Here is a 25,134-nt window from a genome sequence, read left to right on the forward strand (position 1 = left end):
CATGATGATTAAGTTGTGGTACATGGACATCCTTTTATTTATGTCAGTCACCCAGGGTCTTGAGAAGAAGAGCTGAGAGTACAGAGCATATAAGGGGTAATTACTAGGACATATTAGACTTCGTAATTCAAGATACCATAATCACTCAGACACAGCAAGGCCTTTCTCACTGGAAAGAACTCTAATGAGTAGGTACTGTGCTTTCCATCATGCAATCTAATTTGATGGTCTAAGAAAAAAAGGAAAGCTCACCCCCTCCCAAAGGAAGTTGAAAGAAATAAAGAGGAGAGAGGAAAGCAGGGATGAGGGGAGGCATGACAGATGATAAGAGAGAGCCCAAAGAGTAATTAGCCATAATTCAATGAACAGGGAGGAGAATTGCTGGCGAAGTCCAATGCCGTGAGAAGGAAAGAAGGAGAGAAGGAAAAATTGGGATTCAGAGGCACACCTTGGAGAGGATGAGAATGACATTTCAGACAAAATGGTGATGAGAGTCTTTTCAAAGTAATAGTAAAGAAAAAAAAGAAAGAAAACCACCAAATAAATAACAGCAGCATGGAGCAGAGAATAGTCATTTAATTGTTTTAATAATAGCTGAAGACTGAAAGGTTTACAGTGGCATCACTTATAAGAATTATCACTAGACCAGAATCATAGTGTTGTTATTTACCACATTAGTTAGTCCCCACTAACCAAGGGCTTAGTTAAGAGCAGTGTAGCCTTGCCGTGATAGCCCCATACCAGACATCTGGTAAGTCACTGTGTAAACGTTTGCTGGGTGAATGAATGATTGAATTGATAAATGAATGATCTGTTTGTGGCATGCTTAGTCTGACCTAAGTTCAGACTGAGTAAAAATATTTATCGCTTTGGCTTTATTATGATAGTGATTTATCTGTTCGTAGAACCAGGTGGAAAGGTTAATGGAAAGGATTTCAGTAAACACACTCGATGCAGTTTACATTTCCACTGCTCCTATATTTCTGAGGATTTGTGTACTTTATAGGAAATGAGTAGAGTTGAAAAATGATCAGTGATCAATGGAATTTCTCAAATGACCAAATACGTGTTTTAGTCACGGCATTTGTGATCACTTCGGCAAACAGTAATTGGTTCATATGCCCATGTAATATTGTAATACTTTCCTTGATTTCATGTCATTTGGAGCTGTTCTGATTGCTGAACTTGGCCTGAGTAAACTTTTTCTCATCCCCCAGAGGTCCCCTGCTTCTGTGGATTGAGCATCAGTTATTACTTCCATTGATTGAAAAACAGGCCCTGTGGGAATCCAGGCAGGGAGGGATAAATCCTGGGTTGGTGACGGAACAGGCCAGCCCTGAGAAAATGGAGCTAGACATTTGGGACCACTGAGGCAAGGCATGTTTCTGAGAAAGTCTCAGCAAAAGGCGGTTGGTTAAGACCTAGGCAGAGATGAGCAGGTGTTAGCAAGTAGGAAGGCTGTGTAGTAAGGGAATGGAGATATTGGGCAAGACACCAAGATAGGCATTCAGCCACTGGAGAATAATTCTAAGCACTGCGTCAAAATGATCTGGGTATTAATAGAACCAGCAGGAAGATGAGGGTTCCTCAGGTACTCCTTGTCACAACACAGAGACTGCAACCAAGTACCAGTGTTCCATGTTCCTCCACTCTGGGATTTAGGAAGATGGAGAGAGAGGAAGGAGCACTGCAGGCTCACAGGCTTGGAAGCTAAATCAGGGCCAGTAACAGGCTAGCCAGTTCTCTAAGCTGGCTCACAGTTTCCAAGACAATGCCTGTTGTATTTCATCTTGACTGTGAATCATCTTTATATATGAAAATTTCTGACAGTTACACAAGTGGGGGTTAAGGAGAATACCACAGTTTTTATAGATGGTCAGTTAAGAAAATAATGGAAATGGTACGGATGCTATAGGACCTAAAGTACGTAAGGACTGAGACAAGGTTGAGTTTTCTAGAAGCTAGAGAAAGTTATTATTATTACCCTTTTTATTTGTACTATTTCCTTCTGAGCATCCTCAACTCCCTTAAAGAAATTCTGGAAGCTGATGCAGTATAACTACCACAGGCTTTGGAGTCCTCCTGCCCGAGGACCAGTGACTGGAGCTGTCACCTAAGCTGTATGCCCACTGGGCAAGTTGCTTCAGTTTTTGTGAACCGCACTGTTTTCATCCATCAGAAAGAGATGACACATAAAGATATACATACGTAAGGGGCACCTGGGTGGCTCAGTCGGTTGGGCGTCCAACTTCAGCTCGGGCCATGATCCTGCAGTTGGTGGGTTCGAGCCCCGTGTCGGGCTCTGTGCTGACAGCTCAGAGCCTGAAGCCTGCTTCAAATTCTGTGTCTCCTCCTCTCTCTGCCCCTCCCATGCTCATGCTCTGTCTCGCTCTCTCAATAATAAATAAATGCAAAAAAAAATTTTTTTAAAAGATATACATACATACATGGCATAGGATGTTCTGAGGTAATTAAACTAGAAAATGCATAAAGTAATTAGGACAGCAGCTGGCATATGGTCACCACCGTTAGCCATTACTGGTGATATTTGGTTGTTTCAGGGGTTCATTGGAATAATACACATATGCCTGGCATAGATAGCAATTTTCATTTTATTTCCCCAACGAGAGTATCAATAGGCTTCTGTTTATGTGGACTCTGTTCCCCAGACCCTTAGGATCTCTAGAGTCTTCCCCACCCATTGGGTCTAGGTATTTGTTGCTAGTTAGGTGCCAGGGAAATTCTGGAAACTTCCTTTGAAGGCTGGCTGAGCTATAGTAAGGACATGAATTCCAGACAGAAAGCACCTTCTAGGAACCAGAAAAGGAGCTGTGTTTGCTGATGGGACCACGGTGGCTCCCCTCTGGTTGCACACACGAGGAGCTGGTGTAGGGCCCCGCTACAAGGGTCCATCTTCCCTTCTGGAGAGAAAACAGAAAATACTAAACTTGTGAGGGCCAAACTTGCCACTAGCGTTGGAAACCTATGGGTCACCTTGGAAACCAGCTCTTCAAAGGCTAGCCCCCCTGGGAGAGAGTGGGTTAAGGAGTGTTGCCCCTGATGGAAATAAAAACAGCCGAGAACTTACCACCTTCCCCGCGGTGGCCAGTATTATCGTCCAAGTAATGCAGTGCTATTGGCTTTCCCTTGCTGCACAGGGCAGTCCATGGCCCTTGTTAACCTGTGCAGGGGAAGCAGCACAATGGACTCATTTGAACAGTTAACAGATCTTGGCTCTGTCTCTTGATCTCTCTGAGCCTCCATTTCCTCTTCTGTGAAATGGGGTAAGACTTGCTAGGGGTTCAAAAGGATTAAAGAGGTGATTCTGTATATAAGGAAAGTTATTGATATAAAAGAAGGGGGCTTGATAAATCCCCTCATAAAAAGTTTCCTAATTTGTCTTCTGGCTTCTGTTCCCCCTTTCCCAACTGCTGCACACTGCCCTCAGAGGGACTTCTAAGCAACAGTTGTAACTCCAGCTCGGAAACCGTCCTGGGTAAAATAAAGTCCAAATGGTGCAGCACAGGGCTGCCCAACCACAATCTGGGCTCTCTATTCCAAACCTTATGGCCTCTCCCCAAGCATGCCACATGCCTTCCCTGTTGGCTGGGCTACCTTAGCACACACTTCAGCAACTGCAGTAGGTCCTGTTATTGAACACTTAACAAAGTGCCAGCTGCTGTGTGTTTCTTACGCATTATGTCCTTTAATCCTTACCGCAGCCCTGTGAGAAAGACACTACTATGTTCACCGTCTGGGTAAATAAATTGTGATTTTTACAAATTATATGCCTTGCATCCATCCTGACCCTAGGATTTAGTCAAACTAGGATTCCATGCAGATTCTCCATGCTGGCCAGCTGGCCGCTTATTTATGTATTTATTTATTTAAGATATAATTGACATAGAACATTATATTAGTTTCGAATATACAACATAACGATTCGATATTTGTATATGTTGCGGTCTGATCACCGCAATAAGTCAACATCTTCCACACAATTACAAGAAATTAAAAAAAAAATTTTTAATGTTTATTTTTGAGCAAGCGAGCACAAGCAGGGGAGGGCAGAGAGAGATGGGAACAGAGGATTGAAGTGGGCTTTGCGCTGACGGCAGTGTGTCCAACATGGGGCTCAAACTCAAAAACCATGAGATGATGACCTGAGCTGAAGTTGGATGCTCAACCCACTGAGCCACCCAGGCACCCCATGAAAAATTCTTTTCTTATGATGTGAACTTTCAAGGTCTACTTTTCTTAACAATTTTTATCTCACTGCTCTTAAGTCCTACCTTCTACCAAAGCCCAACTCCAGAACACTGTTCAATACTGTCTCTTGCATGAGCACCCCAGCGCTGGGCAATCGCCCCTATGGCATCTATTATACGTATCCTTGAACTAACTGAGCAAATTGTCATTTTAATAGTTATTGTTTGCATGGGCTGCTCCTGTCTTGGCAGCCAGATCCTATTTTCCTCTAAGACAGCGGAGATTATATTTCCAATGCCCAGAAAAGTGTCCTTCCCACAGTTGCTCAGTGTCTGTTTCATGAGGATAAGGATGAAAACCCACATCTCCAGCACTGAGACCATATTTATTCCTTCACCTTTTCTGTTTTCTAATTTATATTAAATTTAATTAATTAACTAATTTTAAGTTTGTATTTAAATTTGAGTTCATTAACATGTAGTGTAATATTGGTTTCAGGAGTAGAATTTAGTGATTCACCACTTAGGTACAGCACCCAGTGCTCAACACAAGTGTCCTTCTTAATGCCCATCACCCATCTAGCCCATCTCCCCCACCTCCCTCCATCAACCCTCAGTTTGTTCTCTATTGTTAAGAGACTCATGGTTTGTCTCCCTCCCTGTTTTTCCCTTCCCCTATGTTCATCTGTTTTGTTTCTTAAATTTGACATATGAGTGAAATCATGTGATATTTGTCCTTCTTGACTGACTTATTTCACTTAACATAATACACTCCAATTACGTCGATGTTGTTGTAGATGGCAAGATTTCATTCTTTTTGATGGTTGGGTAATATTCCATTGGGTACCACATCTTTATTCATTCATTGATGGACATTTGGCATCTTTCCATAATTTGGCTATTGTTGATAGTGCTGCTGTAAACATGTGCCCCTTAGAATCAGTATTTTTGTACCTTTTGGGTAAATACCTGGTAGTGCAATTGCTGGATCATAGAATACTTCTATTTTCAACTTTCTGAGGAACCTCCATACTGTTTTCCAGAGTGGCTGCACCAGTTTGCGTTCCCACCAGCAGTGTAAGAAGGTTCCCCTTTCTCTGCCTCCTCGCCAACATCTGTTGTTTCTTGTGTTGTTAATTTTAGCCATTCTGACAGGTTCTTTACCTTTACTAGACAGTAATAACCATGGTGACTACTTATTAACATTCAAAACATAACCTTGGCAAGCACTTTTTCGTCTAGTGCTCAGTCTCTCTGTAATACAAGAAGATGGAAATGTATGACTAAAAGCTTCTCTCTTGCTCTAAAATTAAATATTATTTCAAAAAAAATCTAGATAACAAAATGCAAGATACTCTGCAATTTATGAAGCACTTCCATACACAGTATGTCATCTGATTTTTCCCAACAACCCTGGGAGACAAATTATCTCTGACATAGTAGCAGGAAACTATGGCTCGGAGAGGCTAAGTGACCCTTCTCAAGCCACACAGCTCCTGAGTGGGGAGGTGGGAACTTAAATCCACTGCGTGTGATTACTTTGCACAACACAGGGTGGGCCTTACCATGTCAGAAACATTCCTGTTCCATCAAGGAAGTAGGCCAGTACAAATATCTAAATCTCTCCCTTGGATTCCTGGGTACTCTCCAAGATTTAAGTTAAAAGAACTGAGTTTTTCTAAGGGGTTTTCCTGATGATCTTTTTGAAAATTATTTGAAAGAGGCATGTTGGTAATTTCCTAATCGTCTGGCTTGCTCATGTGAAAGTATTCCGTCAAACTGGTTATTTATTCATTGGACTCTCTGGCTAGGGGGACAGGAGGCCTGAGACCTGGGCACCAGTTATATGGGGTGACCCCGGCTCACTTTTCCTGAGGGTCCATTCAGAAGAGTAAGAAAAGGATCGGAGATACCAACACTTTTACAAAAAGGTTGGTTTTTTTTGGTCCTAATAAAAATTTCCCAAGAACTAGCATAAAGAGAAGCAAAGGTCAGGGCACCTGGGTGGCTCAGTCGGTTAAGCATCCGACTTTAGCTCAGGTCACAATCTCACGGCTCACGGGTTCAAGCCCTGCTTCATGCTATGTGCTGACAGCTCAGAGCCTGGAGCCTGCTTCGGATTCTGTGTCTCCCTCTCTTTCTGACCCTCCCCTGCTCACGGTCTTTCTGTCTCTCAAAATGAATAAACGTTAAAATTTAAAAAATTAAAAAAAAAGAGAAAGATCAGGCAAAAGTCACATGAGTCACCTCCCAATGTACAAATTTCGGTGTATTTTTCTTATAAAAAGAAAAATACGTATATCGCATTTAAGTAAACTAAAGCATGTTTGGTACAACTTTACAGGCAAACTGTGGGAAAAACTGCATACTATTAGCTCAATTGAATGATGTCAGTATGCACTGAGATTAAATGTATAGGAACTTTGTAGTGTAAGCCTTGTGTACTTTGTTTCATCTAATACAGAGCTTTTCACCTATTTTCATATCATAGCACACTTTGAAAATGGTGGTATTTGCAGGTTACACACGGGAAGACCCCACTCAGCTCCACTAAGGGCTGAGGAATCCATATGCCTCTCCAGTGCTGAAAGTGTATTTCAACACCAAACTCCAGTGGTATGATGTGTCTTCCAAAAAAAACCTCAAGAGAATGGCCTTTCTGTATATTCAGTAAAACTCTGAAAATGCAAAAAAGCAAAAAACCCCACAAACAACAGCAACAGCAAACATTTGTCACCATCTCCTGGCCTAGGAGACAGAGAATTAAGGAGTGGGGACCTGGGAACCCAGAACCCTGCTTTCTGTCTCTCCTAGATGGCACTGTGTTGCACCCAGTGGAAACCGTGAGTGCACGAAACACGCCTCTCCCAAGTGTGTAATCTTCATGATGTGACTGAGCTGTGGAAAGCATCTGTTTTCCTAGTCTGTGTTCTAGATTTCAGAGGCCTTGGCCCTCGACCAGTGGCGGAACAGTTCTGCAGCCAGGAAGGGCTGAGATGTGATGCCTCACTGTGCCTGAGCTACCCAGCAGAGCATTTGCTTCAGCTTATTGTGCCCAGGACTGTCCCTGCACTAGCGATTACAGCTGACACGCTGTTGGGAGATGAATTTGAGAGTCATCCATTGTCACAATGGGCATAGGGAAGTCATATCTAAAAAGATAAGGGATGGTGAATTAGCCATCAGGGAACAACCACTGGCATTCTTGAATTGTTTGTGTGGTAGCTACAAAAAAAGAAGACTGCTGAAATTTGAAGAAGCATCTTAAATATTGTTATTTTATAACTGATAATTTATTTTTATTAAAAATTTATTTATTTATTTATTTATTTATTTATTTATTCATTTATTTATTTTGAGAGAGACAGAGACAACATGAGAGGGGAGGGGCAGAGAGAGAGGGAGAGAGAGAGAGAGAGAGAGAGAGAGAGAGAGAGAATCCCAAGCAGGCTCTGAGCTGTCAGCACGGAGCTGGACATGGGGCTCGAACCCACAGACCATGAGATCATGACCTGAGCCAAAACCAAGAGTCGGACCCTTAACCGACAGAACCACCAAGTGCCCCTATAACTGATAATTTAAAAAAACAAAAAACAAACAAAAAAAACTTAGGCTTTTTCTCTATCCCTCTCTTTCTATTTCTCTCTCTCTCTCTCTCTCTCTCAAACAAATGACAGAAAGGAAAGTTGGGACAAAAATCTTCTGCTTGTATCTTCTGGATCAGGGAACATAAGGTGATTCTGTACAGAATCATGTTTAGCATAACCACCTTAAAGAGAGAGTAAAATTTCTGTGTTTATTCAAAGAGTATACTGCCTGAGAAACATTGGCATAAAAGGAATTCTTGCATGTGATTATCTTTTTTAAAAGTTTTAAAATATTGGAGCGCCTGGCTGGCTCAGTTAAGCTTCTGACTTCGGCTCAGGTCATGATCTCACGGTCTGTGGGTTTGAGCCCCGCGTCGGGCTCTGTGCTGACAGCTCAGAGCCTGGAGCCTGCTTCTGATTCTGTCTCCCGCTCTGTCTGTTCCTCCCCCACTCATGCTCTGTCTCTCAAAAAATAAATAAGCATTAAAAATTTTTTAAGTTTTAAAATATTTATTTTGATGTAGTCTTATTCTTTCATTGCATCATTGTGTTTCATTAAATCCAAAGATAGAAACCAAACTTTCAGAGGTCATTTCAGAACCCGACTACTCTAAACTCACTTTAAATGAGTCTTATTTCAGCGAGCATAATATAGTATGTGTGTGTGCAATATATGTATGTGTGTGTATGTCATTCCTGCTTACAGATGGAGGTACGTGTAAAAGATATAATTCAGGGTGACAGAAACATAACAAGACCTTTATTATTTTAATTTCCCCATTTATTAGTAAAACGATAATGTAAAGAGTAATAGATAAATATAAATAAATAAAATTAAGTAAAAAAATAATACAAAAAATAATTTCCCCACCTTTCATCTTTGTTCATCACTCTCTAATTGAGGATAGATGAGGTAGTGGCACTGCTGGTGTCATGCTGTTGGTAGTCCTGCTGCTCTGTGTCTCTTGTGTGATGACATTGTTAATAACATGAAAAAAGAACCGTTTCTTGGAAGTGACTTTGAAATCACTTTGCAAAGGAATGCTCCCCCTACCTCAGTATACTGCCTTTGCTATTGCCAGTGATCCCCTTTTCCATCCATTATCAGTATTTTCCCAAAGAACTTATAGGCTATTTCTAGGCCATACCTGAGCTATTATTTCTTAGGAAATCTCACTTGGACCTAATGTATTCCATAAGGGACTCATCTGTATATGCAGGTCTTTCATATATACTGAAAAACACAGGGGCGCCTGGGTGGCGCAGTCGGTTGAGCATCTGACTGGCTCAGTCATGACCTTGCAGTTTGTGGGTTCGAGCCCCACATCGGCTTGCTGCTGTCAGTGCAGGGCCCATCTGTCCCCCTCTCTGTCTGCTCCTCCCCCCACTTGATACTCTCTCAAAAATCAAAAATAAAAATAAAAGGAAAGGACATGGTGTTATAACGGGCAACTTGACAAAATAAGGGTGTTACTTGCTGCTCTACACCTGGCTTTGCAAAGCCACGCCATATTTGGTCATTTCTGCCTTGTTTACTTTCTCCAGTTGTTGGTGCCACGATAGTCTCTGTTATTTTCAGGTCCTTCCAGCTCAGTTTTCTCTTTAAAGCTTTATCTGGGCCTTAGGTGAAAGTCGCTCTCACTGGATGTGTCACAGATTAGCTTTGCTCTGTGAAATATCCCTCAGTCTTATTCAGGTGCGTTAAGGCTGAGCTAGGACTGTAATTCTTCTGAGGAGGGAAGGCAAGTGGAGGTGCGTGCCTTCAAGGTGATACAGTCAGACCAAATTCCCACTCACGAAGCTGGGCTGCTCCTGGGTCTCCCGGCTGTAGGCAGCATGATTGTTTTAATTACTGTTGCGTAGCTGCTATTTTTATCTGTTTTGGAATTTGGGGATGCAGGGCTGGAAAGCATGTTATTACTTGGCAGTTGCTGCCCTAATACTTTGTTACATAGCACTTGTCTTGCTGTAGGAGAAGGGAATGTTTACTCAGTTCATCTTAGATGAGCAAGGTTAGCTAGGGTTTTCGTTGGGCTATTTGGGTTGCAAGGAACTCAGGTTACCTCTAGTACCTGGTGTTCGTAGCCAGGACACACAGGAACCGGAACCAGGCTTGGAGAGCCGACAGAAAGCCAAGGGCAGTGGGGGAAGTGGCTCGGCTCCTCCCCTCCCCGCTACCAGGGATCCCGTGCTGCTCCTCTGCCTTCTCCTCTTCTCTCTTCTTGCCCACGGCTGGCTCTCTTGACCTCTGCTTTACGTCTTTTCTTTACCTCGGTCTTTCCGCTTTCCTGTCATCTGGCTTGTGTGCTACATACTCTTTTCATGAAATCCTTTCATCTTCCACTTCTGTCGCTACTTGGCTTTTCTCTTGGCGTTTCTCAGCTCACGCTCCCTTGAAGAGGTTGTGATTGCCTGCCTCATTTTTCACTCTAGGCTACCTTTGAGTCCTGTGTGTTAGCATCAACCAGAGTCCCTGGTGAAAGACAGCCTTGTCTTGTGGCAGTCTTGTTCTCCACCCCCATGCCTGGCATGCCAAGAGTGACTAATTCTTAGGGTAGCCAAGAGTCCATTGCAGAAAGTAGCAGGAGCGGATTGGTTACATAGTTTCATCTTGTATAATATCTTAGAGCAGGATATTCATTGTGATATTTTGTTGTAACTTTATTAGTTCTTGTATCATTTCCTTATTAGAATCCATGAACAAGAGTACAGGTTTATAGAGTTCCAAGAGCGTAATAATTACTTCTAAAGACACAGTTAAGAGTCAAAAGAGTCTGATTGCTTCCCTGTGGGGTGTCTCGCCATATCAATGTCGTTTCCCAGAAGTAACCATTATTAACAGTTTAATGTACATCCTATTCCAGACATTTCCGATGTAGAGATAGCCTCTTTCTTTGCCTTGCTTATATATAACCAAAGGCTTACATACAACCCAACTGTGGGTATTTACAGTCATAAGGAAGACTCCGTAATGAAAGTAGCGAAACTAATTTCATTCATTTAATGTCTGTAGTTTTTATTTGGGGAATATAAACTCCTGACATAAGCTAGTTGTTAAACACGCAGTCCCTACAATTGAGTTAAGCAAAATGGTGCTGTGTGGTTGAATATGTGTCAATTTACAGTATTGATGCACTTCATATACTAGAGGGGAAAAAGGAACTTTAAAAAATTTTCTAAAAGATAAAGGCCAGGCCCCTCTCGATCAAAGTGTGTTTTTGAGGATGCCACTCATTTAGATATTGCCCCTACCTGTCCTATTGCGTTCTGGCAACAAAATTACTAACCTGTGGCTTTATGAAATGAAGTAGCAGCTTTGTTATAAACACAGTAACCACGTATTTACTTAACGCTATTACCTCTGAGTAAAAATGCCCAGAGTAGAAGGTTGGAAGTAATTGAGATAAAACATTTTTTACATCATAAAAGTATTGAATGTACATTTGAGAAACTTTTGGAAACACAGAAGAATACAGAAACAAGGAAAATTATTTTACTCACCAATATGTTAATTTTAGTCTTTAAAAATAATGCATGTTATGTTTTATAATATGGTAATGTTATATTTTGCTGGGAATCATATGGGACAAAAATTATAGTTTTGTGCTCTTCACATAACTTACTCAATAGGTTTCACCAGGTCATTAAATAATCACTTGAGGGCATGATTTTAAATGTCTATGGGGCACCTGGGTGACTCAGTCAGTTGAACGTCTAATTCTTGATTTAAGCTCAGGTCATGATCCCAGTGTCATGGGATTGAGCCCTCAGTCGGGCTCCATCCTGAGCATGGAATCTGCTTAAGATTCTCTTTCTCTCCCTCTGCCTCTCTCCCTCGCTCACGCAGTCTCTCTCTCTCTCAAATAATAATAATAAAAAAAAATGTCTATCACTGCGTAGATGTACTATGATTTCTTTAGACATACTAGGTCATTACCTAAATGTAATTTAAAATTCATAATTGCCCCTATTTCATGATTTCCTTCATTGTGGAGAAGGGGGTCTCATGAACTAGAAGAAGGGTTGGCAGTGGTCTTGGGGCAGTATGTGGCCCATCCAGTAGAAGATGTCTGAGGGGCATCACCCCCAGGTTTCCCCAAGGTCATTGATGTGGCTTATCTCTTAGGGACTGTGGGCTTCACAGTGATGAACTGCTCCCACCAGCACCAAAAAGGCCCCTCTGTCTTCACTCTGCAGGCTGACATTGGCCAGCCCTGAGCCATCAGGTTCAGGTTTTCATACCTGCCTCTACAGACCAGATTAGAACGAAGACAACTTCCTCTGGCATGTATGGAAGCAGCTGTAAATGTAACAAAAATGCATCTACCTTCCTCTTCCTGGGTTGAGGGCTCGTTTGAGGAATCCGAGCACACAGGTGCCTAGAGTATTTTCTGAATAAATTCAGTTCATTGTCCTCATATGTCTGTATCAGAGCAAACCTGAGTCCCTGATAAAAGTCTGAGAATAACAGGCTTGTCCGTAGGGATGAGATCACCACACATTGCGGGGGTCAGGGCCAGCCTCCTGGGTGTATGGCCTGTGCTGTTGCACAGGAACCTACATCTTATAAGGGCTCCAGGCTTGGATTAATTTTCTACTAGTTGTCTTGAAATTCTTAAGATTTTTTTAGGTTAATTTATTTATTTTGAGAGGGAGACAGAGACGGGGAGGGGCAGAGAGAGAGAGGGAGAGAGAATCCCCAGCAGGCTCTGCACAGTCAGCATTGAGCCTGCTTTGGGGCTCTCTCCCACGACCCAGCAATCATGACCTGAGCCAAAATTGAGGGTTAGATGCTCAACTGACTGAGCCACCCAGGCACCCCTTAAGACCTTTTGAGCAAGTGGACTTGGCATTCCCGCCCCCTTCCGCCAGAGAGCCCTGCAAATTATGTAGCTGGTCCTAACTGGTGTGCTAGGTAATGTATTAAAATAGTTTAATGATTCCTTCTCAGACATGGCCCCAAAGAGAAGGGAAAATCAATCCCAACTGCCCTTTTTGTAGGAGGAGGTGCATGTGACTTTAAGAGACAGGCCTACAGGGTGAAATGGAGCAGGTCCTGGAAGACGTGGCCTTCAAGGGCGCTTGGTAGATTTGAAGGGCACGTACTACCTGGCTATATGACCAAGTCTCTGCTGAGGAAATGCTCTTCAGACTTCAGTTTTCTGCAGTTACTTCAGGCGTAAGGCAGCTTGTGCTTTATCTTCCGTGATGGAAAATGTGAAAGTCATGGCTTCTTTCTCTCCTTTGGAGCCCTAACTTTCTGTGTGCAGTAGTTTTCCCCTTGTCTGGGGCATACACGTTCTAAGACCCTCAGTGGATGCCTCATGCTGCGGATGGTACTGAACCCCATGTATACTGTTTTTTCCTACACATACATACCTGTGATAAAGTTTAATTTATAAATTAGGCACAGTAAGAAATCAGCAACAATTACTACCAGTAAAATAGAACAATTATAACCATATCCTGTAATAGAAGCGGTGTGAATGTGGTTTCTCTCTCACTTAAGATACGTTATGGTGCTGCACTCACCTTCACCCTGGGATGATGTGTGATGATGCGATGCCTGTGTGACCAGGTGAAATGACGTGGAAGACCCAGGCATTGTGACGTAGCATTAGGCTACTGATGACCTATGGTCAGAAGGAGGTCATCTGCTTCCCAAGGCAGTTGACTGGGGGTAACTGAGACCAAGGCGAATGAAACCACAGGATAAGGGGGACTACTGTACTTACATGGACATGAATGTCAAAGACCTTGCAATCCCAAATTCCTTTGCTGTACTACAGAGGGAGTGCTCTGCCTCTCTGAGCTTTGTCTTTCTGCCCCCTAAGCCTCCTCCTCCTTGGTAAGAGTTGTGTCAGGGTCTCCTACGATTCCTCTAATGCAGGAGTGCAGATTTTCCATACTTCAAACCGGTGCCCTTGGGATGAATACACGATGAAAACCTCATGCCTCCCCCCATTCATGTATTCTTGCCTTCAGTTGAGAAAGGATTTTTGTTGAGTTTCATTTTAGTTTGCAGTGGGTAAACAATTATTTTAATTTCCCAAATGAAAATGTATACCGTAGAATCGAATGTGCTCTTTAAAAGTATACGCATGATTCTAATAAACATAGTCCTGAGAAAATTACTGCCCTCAAGCCTTATCTTCCTGAATGTAGCACCATTTTAGGTACTGGTTTGCAACCTGTTTGTTACCACTGCCTTGAGCTACAGAACAGAAATTGAAATTAAGCATTTAGAAACCCAGAGCAAGAAGGGGCACCTGGGTGGCGCAGTCAGTTAAGCGTCCGACTTCAGCCAGGTCACGATCTCGCGGTCCGTGAGTTCGAGCCCCGCGTCGGGCTCTAGGCTGATGACTCAGAGCCTGGAGCCTGTTTCCAATTCTGTGTCTCCCTCTCTCTCTGCCCCTCCCCCATTCATGCTCTGTCTCTCTCTGTCCCAAAAATAAATAAACGTTGAAAAAAAATTTAAAAAAAAAAAGAAACCCAGAGCAAGTTGTTGAATTAAATTATTAAAAAATCGGAGGCTTGTTTGTGTCTTCTTTCATATTCTGTAGCTATGTTTTAGTATTTCACACGCACCGTATCTTACAAAAATATCAGTCCATAACAGATTGGAGACTAAAAACAAACCGATTCTTGACCACAAATAGTTTGAGAAGTACTCTCCTAATTGACAGAGCCGGCAGTATATTTCCTGGACCACCAGACTTCTCATTATTTCCGTCTTTCCACAAATGTTGACAAGCCCCCATGTGAGTGTGTGTGTGAGTGTGGTGTGTGTGTAAGATGGGCTCTCTCTCCCCTCAAGAGAGAGGCATTGTCGTAAGACAGCCATGATGCATGTGTGGCTGGGATGGTGTCATGAGAAATGGCTGCTGAAGTTGAGAGAGTTGTGGGTGGCCTTTTCAAACCAACAACAGTGGTTTGAACTGTGTTGAGAAATCATTTTTACCTAAAAGGTTAGAAAATATGCAATACTAGAAAATAAAAACATGCCCAGACTGTTCTGCACCAAAGGTAGAATCCCAGCATGGAGAATGGTCTCTCCCTTTTAGCCAGTAGGATCCATACTTGAGAACGCCTTTTATACTCGTTGAGGTTATAAAACTGAGAAAACCCCTTGCCTCCATATCCAGCCCCAACCATCTCTCCCAACAAACCTGCGTCCCTCAGCTCCTTACAGAACACAGACATGGCTTGCATGTCTCTCAGAGATACTGTAGCTGGTCTGCAGGAGCCCGTGTGTACCTTCTCGTTGTTCATGGTGACACTATGAACTCGGGTGTATTTATAACCACGGAGCTGACCCCTCACCTGCCAATGCCAGCATCCCCCCTGCACGGCTGTGTGCACACCAGTGTTCCTAATCTCTTGCCTGGTCCCCTGGCCAGGGTGGGGTGCAAACAAATTGTTTACCAGTCTGTGGGTGGATGCAAGAGTTTACACTGGTTAAACTTCGGAGGAATTCCTTGGTTTTTTGGCGACAACTGCCAGTCTCTGGATCAGTTTCCTTTGCAAAGGAAGAGAGTAGGAAGACGTGTGCTTTCCCTAAATATCTCTGCTTTTGGTCCATCGTAGTGCCAGATAAATCTCAATATTCATTAAAAAGTGACAAATTACTTCAGAAATTAGAGAAGTTGATCTCCCATGATACAAAGCTTGACTGGGAGCTTGATTGGTATTGCCTCACACTCTCTGAGGTGAGATTTTCCAACCTTTTCTCAAGTGTTGGTCTCCTTTCGGTGAATCATTCTTGGGCAGTTTTAATTATTTAAGGCCAATTGGCCAGAACTTGTTATATCAGGGCTTACTGTAGGCTTCGGGAATTCAAGATCAACAAGGCTGTGCCTGCCCTCAAGGAGCTCACAGTGGGAGGAAACTACAAGCAAGATTCATTAGGAGACATGTAAAAAACTATGGTGTGGCTGGAGTTTATAACTGTCAGCAGCTGCTTCTGGGTGTTACTGTCTAATTACTTTCTGCCTGATATCATGTACCATCTATAAGTACTGAGACTTACAGGGGATATACCAATAATGCCTTGGGAGCAGCTGATAGGAAGAGGTGGGAACCTGTGACCTACGGAAACTTTCCATGGGAGTGATGCAAAGAGGTTTGCAAATGTGATCTCACTTTCTCCATTTATATAGAATATATATATGAAGAAGTAAGTCCAAGTGTACTGCCTCTGAGGCTTTAGGGAGATCAGTGTATATTTGGTGAAATGAATTGATCAGCGTATATATTAGTGGAAGCCTCAAAATGGTAAACTGTTAATTTCTGAACTGGGTCTCCAGCAAAGTTCAGCTCAGTGGGAAAAGCAAATAGCTTACAGAACAGGACACCAGAATGGTCAATAAAGAGGCAAAGATACTCAAACTGATGGGTAATCAGAAAAATGCAAACTTAAACAACAAATGGGGGTGCCTGAGTGGCTCAGTCAGTTAATCCTCCAACTCTTGATTTTGGTTCAGGTCATGATCTTCTGGTTTGTGAGATTGAGCCCTGCATCGGGCTCCATGATGACAGCACTGAGCCTGCTTGGGATTCTATCTCAATGCTGCTCTCCCACTCAAGAGCCCTCACTCCCCCCCTCACCTCAATAAATAAACATTAAAAAAAATGTTTTAAACAACAAATGGGTACTGTTTCTCAGCCTTGAGACTGATGAAAATTTTAAAAAAACAACTGATAATACCAAGTGTTGGGGCCATTATGGAGAAACACATTCTCTTGCTTTCCTTGTCAGAGTAAATTGGCAATCAGTTTGGACAGCAATTTTGCAATATTTAGTAAGGTTTAAAGGTACACTTACCCTATGACCCAAGAATTCCATTCTAAAATGTTTTCACATGCTTAAAGCATCATATACAAAAAAAAATTGTTGCAATGTCTGTTATAGGGGAAAAAATTGGAAATAAACCCAAATGTCCTTTATTAGGAGAAAGAGTAACTTACAGTTTATTTATACAGTGAATATTACACAACATTTAAAATGGATGAATTGGATTTACAAGTATAACCTGGGTAAATTTTATAATCATATTATTGAGTGAAAACGATAGGTTGCCAAACAGTATCTACTCTTTATCATTAATATAAAAAGTAAAACGCATATCAGTGTTAAATGCACATTCATGTACATACACTTGGGACAATAAAAGTGTAAGGACCTGGATGGGAAGAATACAAAACAACCTGACAGTGGTGAAGGAGAGAGGGAAGTAAGATCAAGGAGGCACAAAAGAGACCTTTGCTGTCTGTGTTACATTTTCTCTGTTTAAAAAAATGAGAGAAGAAGGGTGCCTGGGTGGCTCAGTCGGTTAAGCGTCCGACTTCAGCTCAGGTCATGATCTCATGGTTCGTGGGTTTGAGCCCTGCATCGGGCTCTGTGCTGACAGCTCAGAGCCTGGAGCTTGCTTCAGATTGTGTCTCCCTCTCTCTCTGCCCCTCCCCTGTTCATGCTCTGTGTCTCTCTCTCTCTCAAAAATAAACAAACATTAAAAAAAAAAAAGATAAGGACAAATGTTAAAGTCAGAGTAGTGGTGCGTGCATTTGTAATTTCCTGTACTCTTCTGTGGTTTTGAAATATTTCATTAACAAATAGTGCTTAGGGCATATGGGGCACTCTCTGAGAAGGTACTATTATTGTTTCTGCACCAGGAGCCCATGCCCCTGAGTTTTCTGCTGCCATGATCTTTGTAGACTTCTGACTGTCCATATGGCTAAGGGGGTAGAGGGAGACTGAATAAGCTTTAAGATCCTGTCCATTTTAACATTGTTATTCCAAGATCATCAGTAGATGATTGATTGTTGTCATGGCCACATTCCTACATGTGCGGCACTCTCCGGGCACAGAACCAGGGCAAGCGATGACTGTGTGTGTCACACACCCTCCAGTGCCCACAGCCAGATGGGAAACCTAAATATACCAATTTTGTTGTGTTTTCTGAATCCCCTTGAAACCAGCATTTTTATGTTATGAGATGCCCCTGAACTAATATAAATAGGTAGATGTGGGGAAGAGTTATTTTGAGGGCCATAATTTGATTTCGTTATCTCAGGCGATCAATGATTGTTTAACACCAGAAATAGTTGACTAGAACAGCTGCTAAAACAATGCTTTGTGTGGGAAATGATAAAAGGTTCAGTATTTTGACAGCCATTTCGGAGGTATGAATAATACGACTTCTAAGAAAATCCTGATTGCTGGGTTGGTTTGGGGGGATTTTGAGTGTGTGTGTGGGGGGGGGTTGGATTCTCTACATAAGATTTCCCATCTCCTAGTATTCTGCATGGATAGTGGGTATAGGAGGAATGTTTTCCCTCTCCCAGAGTCTTGACTCTATATCAGTAGGGTTTAGGCAGCACAGCAATAAATTACTGTTCAGGTTTTTTAAAAATACCTAACTCATCCATTCATCAAATGTGTATTCAGGGCTTACTGTGCTCCAAGCAAAGTTCAGGACCTAGGAGTCAGAAAGAGTCTGTTAGATTCCGCCGTAAGGGGCTCCGTCTGGAAAGAGGAGGAAAAGTAGAACAAGGCAAAATGTGCAAGTAATTTTAAATAAATTCAATAGGTACTACAGAAACAGAACTTGGAGGGGGATGAGGGGTAGAAAGAGGTGGCGTTAAATAATTGGGAGTTTGTCATTTGAGGTCGTGGGAGGTAAGGATTGACAGACAAGCACAACATTCCAAATAGACGGCAAATTCTAGTCAGTGTTACAAAGTGACAGAGTGGAAGAGTGTATTTATTGATTCAACTCTTAATGTGGAAGAGTGTATTTATTGATTCAACTGCATGCCTCAATTCACAGTATTGCTTTCTGTCTGGATATCCGGTACCTTAAATTTTCACAGAATTTTCACGGCAGTTTTCTGATTGTATATGTGCCTAATGTGAGTATTACCATATTATACTGTCTGCAGTTAACTTTTAAAATATTTCAGCATGGGGCCCCTGGCTAGCTCAGTCAGAAGAGCATATGACTCTTGATCTTGGGGTCATGAGTTCGAGCCCCACAGGGGGTGTAGAGATTACTTAAATAAATAAAACTTTAAAAAATAAAATATTTCAGCATGAACCATATGGTAGGTATTAGTTTTCATCTAAGTCTTAGTGGAAGCTGGTGGTGCCAGTTGTTTTTTTTTAATTTTTTTTAACATTTACTCATTTTTGAGAGAGAGCATGAGCAGAGGAGGGGCAGAGAGAGAGGGAGACACAGAATCGGAAGCAGGCTCCAGGCTCTGAGCTGTCAGCACAGAGCCTGACGTGGGGCTTGAACTCACAGGCTGCGAGATCATGACCTGAGCCGAAGTTGGATGCTCGACCAACTGAGCCACCCAAGTGCCCCTGGTGGGAGTTTGTCACAACTGGTTGGTGCCAGTTGTGAGTGCACACTCAGTGTTGGTGAGCTGGCATCTAATCAGAAGCCCTCACCCTGGAGAATCTTCTTTAAACAACTCAGTTTTCTTTATCTCTGAGTGACACTAGAGGTTTTGTTAATTAGAGTAATGGATATTGCAGATGAATTTTAATCGGGGATATTTGTGGTGGTGAAGATGAGTGGATCAGGTTGAACCTTTACAGAGACCTTCCTTCCTGTGTGTTACAGAATGTAAAAGTCTAGTGAGACATTAAGGATGGGGAAACTGAGGCTCGGGGAGGCTGAGTGTGAGAGTTGGGTGATGGCAGGGCCAAGACTGAAGAATTCCAGAACCAGGACTGTCTCTGTTGGCTGCTCTGCTCAGTGAGGTATGCTTGCCCTTGGAAGAATCTTTATCTGTGATGACACTCTTTTAGGGGCTCATTAAACCAAGGCTAATCCTTGACTGAATTCCCTAACCCCAGACTGAAGTGTGTGTTCTTTAGAACCAACGTAGGTGACATTTCCAGTATTGGGGGAGTTTCATTTCTTTTAGATTCAAGAAAAGTAAAGTATTACAAACACTCAGTTATGAGCGATGTATTTGTATTTCTAGTTCACATGGAAGGGAATCCAGTTTAGCTGGCGTTCTTTTCTGCTTTTCCTATTAATATACCCTTCCATCTGCAGATAATTGAAAAGTAATTAGAGCTCTTCGCAGTAAATCCATGTCATATTAAAGAAAACAAAAATGCAACACATGTGTGGCATTATGTGGAAACTTACCCCGTGGAAAACTACAGGCTGTCGGGATTTATTTTTAATGTATGTTATACAGTCCAGATCAAACAAATGAATTAATTTCCACTCTAGTGAAGGATTGTTTTTACTGGTGTGTTTAGGTGGCTATGGTCACTGTGGTTTGGAGTGAGCCTAAACAGGTTCCTGTCCTTGGACAAAGACCAAGGACAACTATAGGACTTGCCTACGGTTAATCTCCCATAGACCTCTTGACTAATAACCCTGGGGCAGGAAGGCAAGTGCTTTACAACTGAGGCAGTCAAAACAACGAGAAGTTAGGGCATGTTCACACCACGGAACTGGCTATAACAGAGTCAGGGTCAGAGCTAAGCTCTTCTGAACACTGGGTCACTGCACAGTGGCTCTGTCCATGACCCCAGGCTGCCAGAGCAGAAGGAAGTGAATTTCAGTGGTATGGTGCACATCAAAGTATTCGATATGGTAGGAACTGAACCTCAAGACATTAATAGAAGACAACACATCAAGACATACTGGCGGTGACGGTTTCAGAAGAACTTCTGGTTCAGATTCTGCAGAAGTTTATGCAAAGCCTGCTATGGGTCAGGTTCATGCTTCTGGGAGGCTACTTATTTTCAACAGTAGCAGAGCAAGGGAGCCTGGACCTTTAGCCTCCCCCTCTAAGCCTTGACCACCATCAGTGCTACTCCAAACCATTTTCAGTAAACATGCCATCTAAGGATAAGTCGAATTAAACAAAGGAATGTCTTGGCAAGTTCTAGACCAGGTTTCTTAGGCCCTTATTCTATTCTGCCTCTTGCCCCTAAATCCTATTATATTTTGTCTTATTACCAGAGCAATCTTGTAGTTGTGATATTGTCTCCATTGTATCATTGAGAAAATCAAGCCATTGAAAATAAAATGCCTTGCCTTAAGATGAAAACTAGTCAGAGTTTCTAGTTGATTCTTCTGAGTCCAAGTCCTACTGTGTGCTGATTTCCATCTGACCTTGGAATAATTCCGGGCATTTACTTTATAGGGATATTTTGGAGTCATCTTGCCAAGTAAGGGATCTAGTTTATTTGACTTTGTGGAGTTTGTGTGTGTGTCCATGTTATTTTAGAATAGTGGAGAAAACGTTTAGTGCCTAATCCCAGTTTAGGATAGATAAAAGAGGCACACTTTCCTGGAGGGGAGACTTGGAGGAATGGTGGTTTTAAGATAGACTTGCACTTCTAGCGAGAGAGAATGCACGCACACACACGCACGCACATGCACACACACGCACGCACATGCACGCATGCGCTGCAATCCAAGAGTCTGGTGCTTGGGGCACTTGGTGGCTCAGTCAGTTGAGCTTCTGACTTCGACTCAGGTCATAATCTCATGGTTTGTGAGTTCAAGCCTCAAATGAGGCTCTCTGTTGTCAGCACAGAGCCTGCTTCAGATCCTCTGTCCCCCTCTCTCTCTGCCCCTCCCCTGCTCTCACATGCTCTCTCTCTTGCTCTCAAAAATAAATAAACTTAAAAAAGAGTTGGAGGCTTAACTGACTGAGCCACACAGGTTCCCCAAGGCGCTGCCTCTTCTTAAGTGAGCAGCAGCATATTGAGTATTTGCATTTCTCACAAATAAAAAGGTAAAATCATGTGTTGGCTATTCAGGCTTCCTGGACAGACTTGGATGATGTGGGCAAGTTTCCCCCAGGGCCCGGACAGATCAGTGAGGTTCCTGACCCACAGAATTCTACTGTATGTTACCAGGATGCCTTCCTGGCATTGTTTGCCTTTCCAATCATTTTAATGTTTGATGTGACAAATGGCAAAGGACTCTACCACTGCGATGGGAACTGAGATGAGAAAATGCTTGTTTCACAGCCCTTGTTCAGTGCTAAACAAGTGTTAAGACTCTGGCCTTCTTTCCTCCTAGATTATAAATACCTTAAGGACTCTCTATCTTATTATGTTTTGTGCCCACAGAGTTTGCTTTGAACGTAGTAGGTACTGATTTGATGGTTGCTGAGCTGAACTATACTTTTCCAATATGAAGAAAAGTGGGGCAGATTAAAATAATATGTAGGCCAGCCTGACACAGTAACTCAGATAGACATGACTAGTTCCTGGCCTTGGCAAGTTACTCAAATTAAGACTGGGTTTCTTAGGTGGAGGGAGGGAGAAAATAACACACATTGGGTCTCATGTAGGTAGAGCAGAGACACCAACATGTAAATGCTTAATACCTTACTCATTTTTATTTTAAATGGGCATTTATGAATACCAGCTTATGCAGACTGAGCTACCAGCTTTGCTAGCCTTTGCTTGCTTTTGAAACCAGCAGACTGCCTTCCAGCCTGTGCTGTTTCTCTTGGTGGTTGTTGGAACAAGTCACGTAGAGCCAACATCAGAATGTTTAAGATGAAAATTTTGTCACGGCCGGGTGCGACAGGAGAGGGGTTGTCGAGAGGGGTTGTAGAGGAAGACCATTGGGAGGTCCAGCCGAAGGGGTGTGTTGACACTGCCTCTGGGAATTTGGGGAAGCCCTGGGGAAACCCTTAAGCATTTTTCTGCCTTCTCCACCCTCAGGCCTTCTCGTGGGTACCCTTGACGTCGTGCTGGACTCCAGTGCCCGGGTGGCTCCTTACCGAATCCTGTACCAGACTCCTGACTCTTTGGTCTATTGGACCATTGCCTGTGGTAAGTAGTGATATTCAGAAATACCGAGAAACCTTATGATTCCTAACTTTCGGCCAGAGAGGAAGGAGCCTTTATTTGGGAATGCAGTCTCTTGGTATTTTAGGGTAATAACCATAGCCATTTTGGCAGATGAACCCCAAATCTCAATGGCTTAATGCAGGAGCGGTTTCTTTCTCACTCTGGTGAAGTCTTGTGTGGATCCTGTGGCCTCCTCCATTCGCAGTGACACAAAGCCTCCATAGGAGGACAACTTAGAAGGGGAAAGAGGGAGGTAGAAGCACACCTGCATTTAACTTCCTTGGCCCAGACGTGTCACACGCCACCTCCACTCACACTCTGTTGGCTTGAACCAGTCACACGACTCCAACCTAACTCCATGGGCAGCTGGGAAACGAAGAGAAACACGTGAAACACTTGAGTGTACTAAGTGATACACACATATCCTAGCACAGTGCTTCCTCCTTGGGTAGGGATCAATTCTTTTGCCTGATGATAGTCTGAAATAATGTCCTGTGTTTAAAATGGTGATCAACAGCTCTGCCATTGTTGGATCTCTCATAAGAATGTTTCATCCAAAGTGGCCAAGGTTTTATAGTTATTCATTTGCCTGTGCCTTTACAAATAACCATAGGAAAAGCAAGGACACAGAACACTTTTCTTTTCATTTTTTACTGCCACTTGGTTTTTATTATTATTAATAATAAACTTTATATTTTATTTTATTTTTATTATTTTATTATTATTATTTTTTAATTTACATCCAAATTAGTTAGCATATAGTGCAACAATGATTTCAGGAGTAGATTCCTTAGTGCCCCTTACCCATTTAGCCCACCCCCCCTCCCACACCCCCTCCAGTAACCCTCTGTTTGTTCTCCATGTTTATGAGTCTCTTCTGTTTTGTCCCCCTCCCTGTTTTTATATTATTTTTGTTTCCCTTCCCTTATGTTCATCTGTTTTGTCTCTTAAAGTCTTCATATGAGTGAAGTCATATGATACTTGTCTTTCTCTGACTAATTTCACTTAGCATAATACCCTCCAGTTCCATCCACATAGTTGCAAATGGCAAGATTTCATTCTTTTTGATTGCTGAGTAATACTCCATTGTGTGTATATATATATATATATATATCTATATATATATCTATCTATATATATCTATATATATATATATATCTATATATATATATATATATACCACATCTTCTTTATCCATTCATCCATCAATGGACATTTGGGCTCTTTCCATACCTTGGCTATTGTGGATAGTGCTGCCCTAAACATGGGGGTGCATGTGTCCCTTCGAAACAGCACACCTGTATCCCTTGTATAAATACCTAGTGGTGCAACTGCTGGGTTTTAGGGTAGTTCTATTTTTAATCTTTTGAGGAACCTCCATACTGTCTTCCAGAGTGGCTGCACCAGCTTGCATTCCCAACAACAATGCAAGAGAGATCCTCTTTCTCCACATCCTCGCCAACATCTGTTGTTGCCTGAGTTGTCAATGTGAGCCATTTTGACACGTGTAAGGTGATATCTCATTGTGGTTTTGATTTGTGTTTCCCTGATGATGAGTGAAGTTGAGCATTTTTTCATGTGTCAGTTGGCCATCTGGATGTCTTCTTTGGAGAAGTGTCTGTTCATGTCTTTTGCCCATTTCTTCACTGGGTTATTTGTTTTTTGGATGTTGAGTTTGATAAGTTCTTTATAGATTTTGGATACTAGCTCTTTATCTGCTATGTCATTTGCAAATATCCTCTCCCATTCTGTAGGTTGCCTTTTAGTTTTGCTGATTGTTTCCTTTGCTGTGCAGAAGCTTTTTATTTTGATGAGGTCCCAGTAGTTCATTTTTGCTTTTGTTTCCCTTGCCTCCAGAGACGTGTTGAGTAAGAAGTTGCTGCGGCCAAGATCAAAGAGGTTTTTGCCTGCTTTCTCCACTAGGATTTTGATGGCTTCCTGTCTTATGTTTAGGTCTTTCATCTACTTTGAGTTTATTTTTGTGTATGGTATATGAAAGTGGTCCAGGTTCATTTTTCTTCATGTCGCTGTCCAGTTTTCCCAGCACCACTTGCTGAAGAGACTGTCTTTATTCCATTGGATAGTCTTTCCTGCTTTGTCAAAGATGAGTTAGCCACACGTTTGTGGGTCCATTTCTGGGTTCTCTATTCTGTTCCATTGATCTGAGTGTTTGTTCTTTTGCCAATACCATACTGTCTTGATGATTGCAGCTTTGTAGTATAGCTTGAAGTCCAGGATTGTGATGCCTCCTTTGGTTTTCTTTTTCAAGGTTGCTTTGGGTATTTGGGGTCTTTTCTGGTTCAATTCAAATTAGACTTTATTTTTTAGAACAGTTTTAGATTTATAGAAAAATTGAGTAGATAGTTCAGAGAGCACCTATCTGCCCTTCACACACATTGTTTCCTTTATTATTAACATCTTACTATGGTACATTTGTTTTAGCTAATGAGCTCATATTGATACACTATTACTAAACAAAATCCAGAGCTTATTT

General features: G+C 42.2%; 1 protein-coding gene across 2 annotated transcripts in view; it reads left to right on the forward strand.

The window, feature by feature from the left end:
* TBC1D9 (TBC1 domain family member 9) overlaps positions 1-25,134 on the forward strand; it is a 115,237-nt gene that overhangs the window by 26,953 nt on the left and 63,150 nt on the right. For both annotated transcript variants that reach the window (XM_043568297.1, XM_043568306.1), the window contains exon 2: positions 22,512-22,622. In XM_043568297.1, coding sequence (XP_043424232.1) covers positions 22,512-22,622 — 111 coding nt within the window. The remainder of the gene's footprint in view (positions 1-22,511; positions 22,623-25,134) is intronic.

The sequence above is a fragment of the Prionailurus bengalensis genome, chromosome B1 (genome assembly GCF_016509475.1).
Source record: "Prionailurus bengalensis isolate Pbe53 chromosome B1, Fcat_Pben_1.1_paternal_pri, whole genome shotgun sequence".
Lineage (NCBI taxonomy): Eukaryota > Metazoa > Chordata > Mammalia > Carnivora > Felidae > Prionailurus > Prionailurus bengalensis.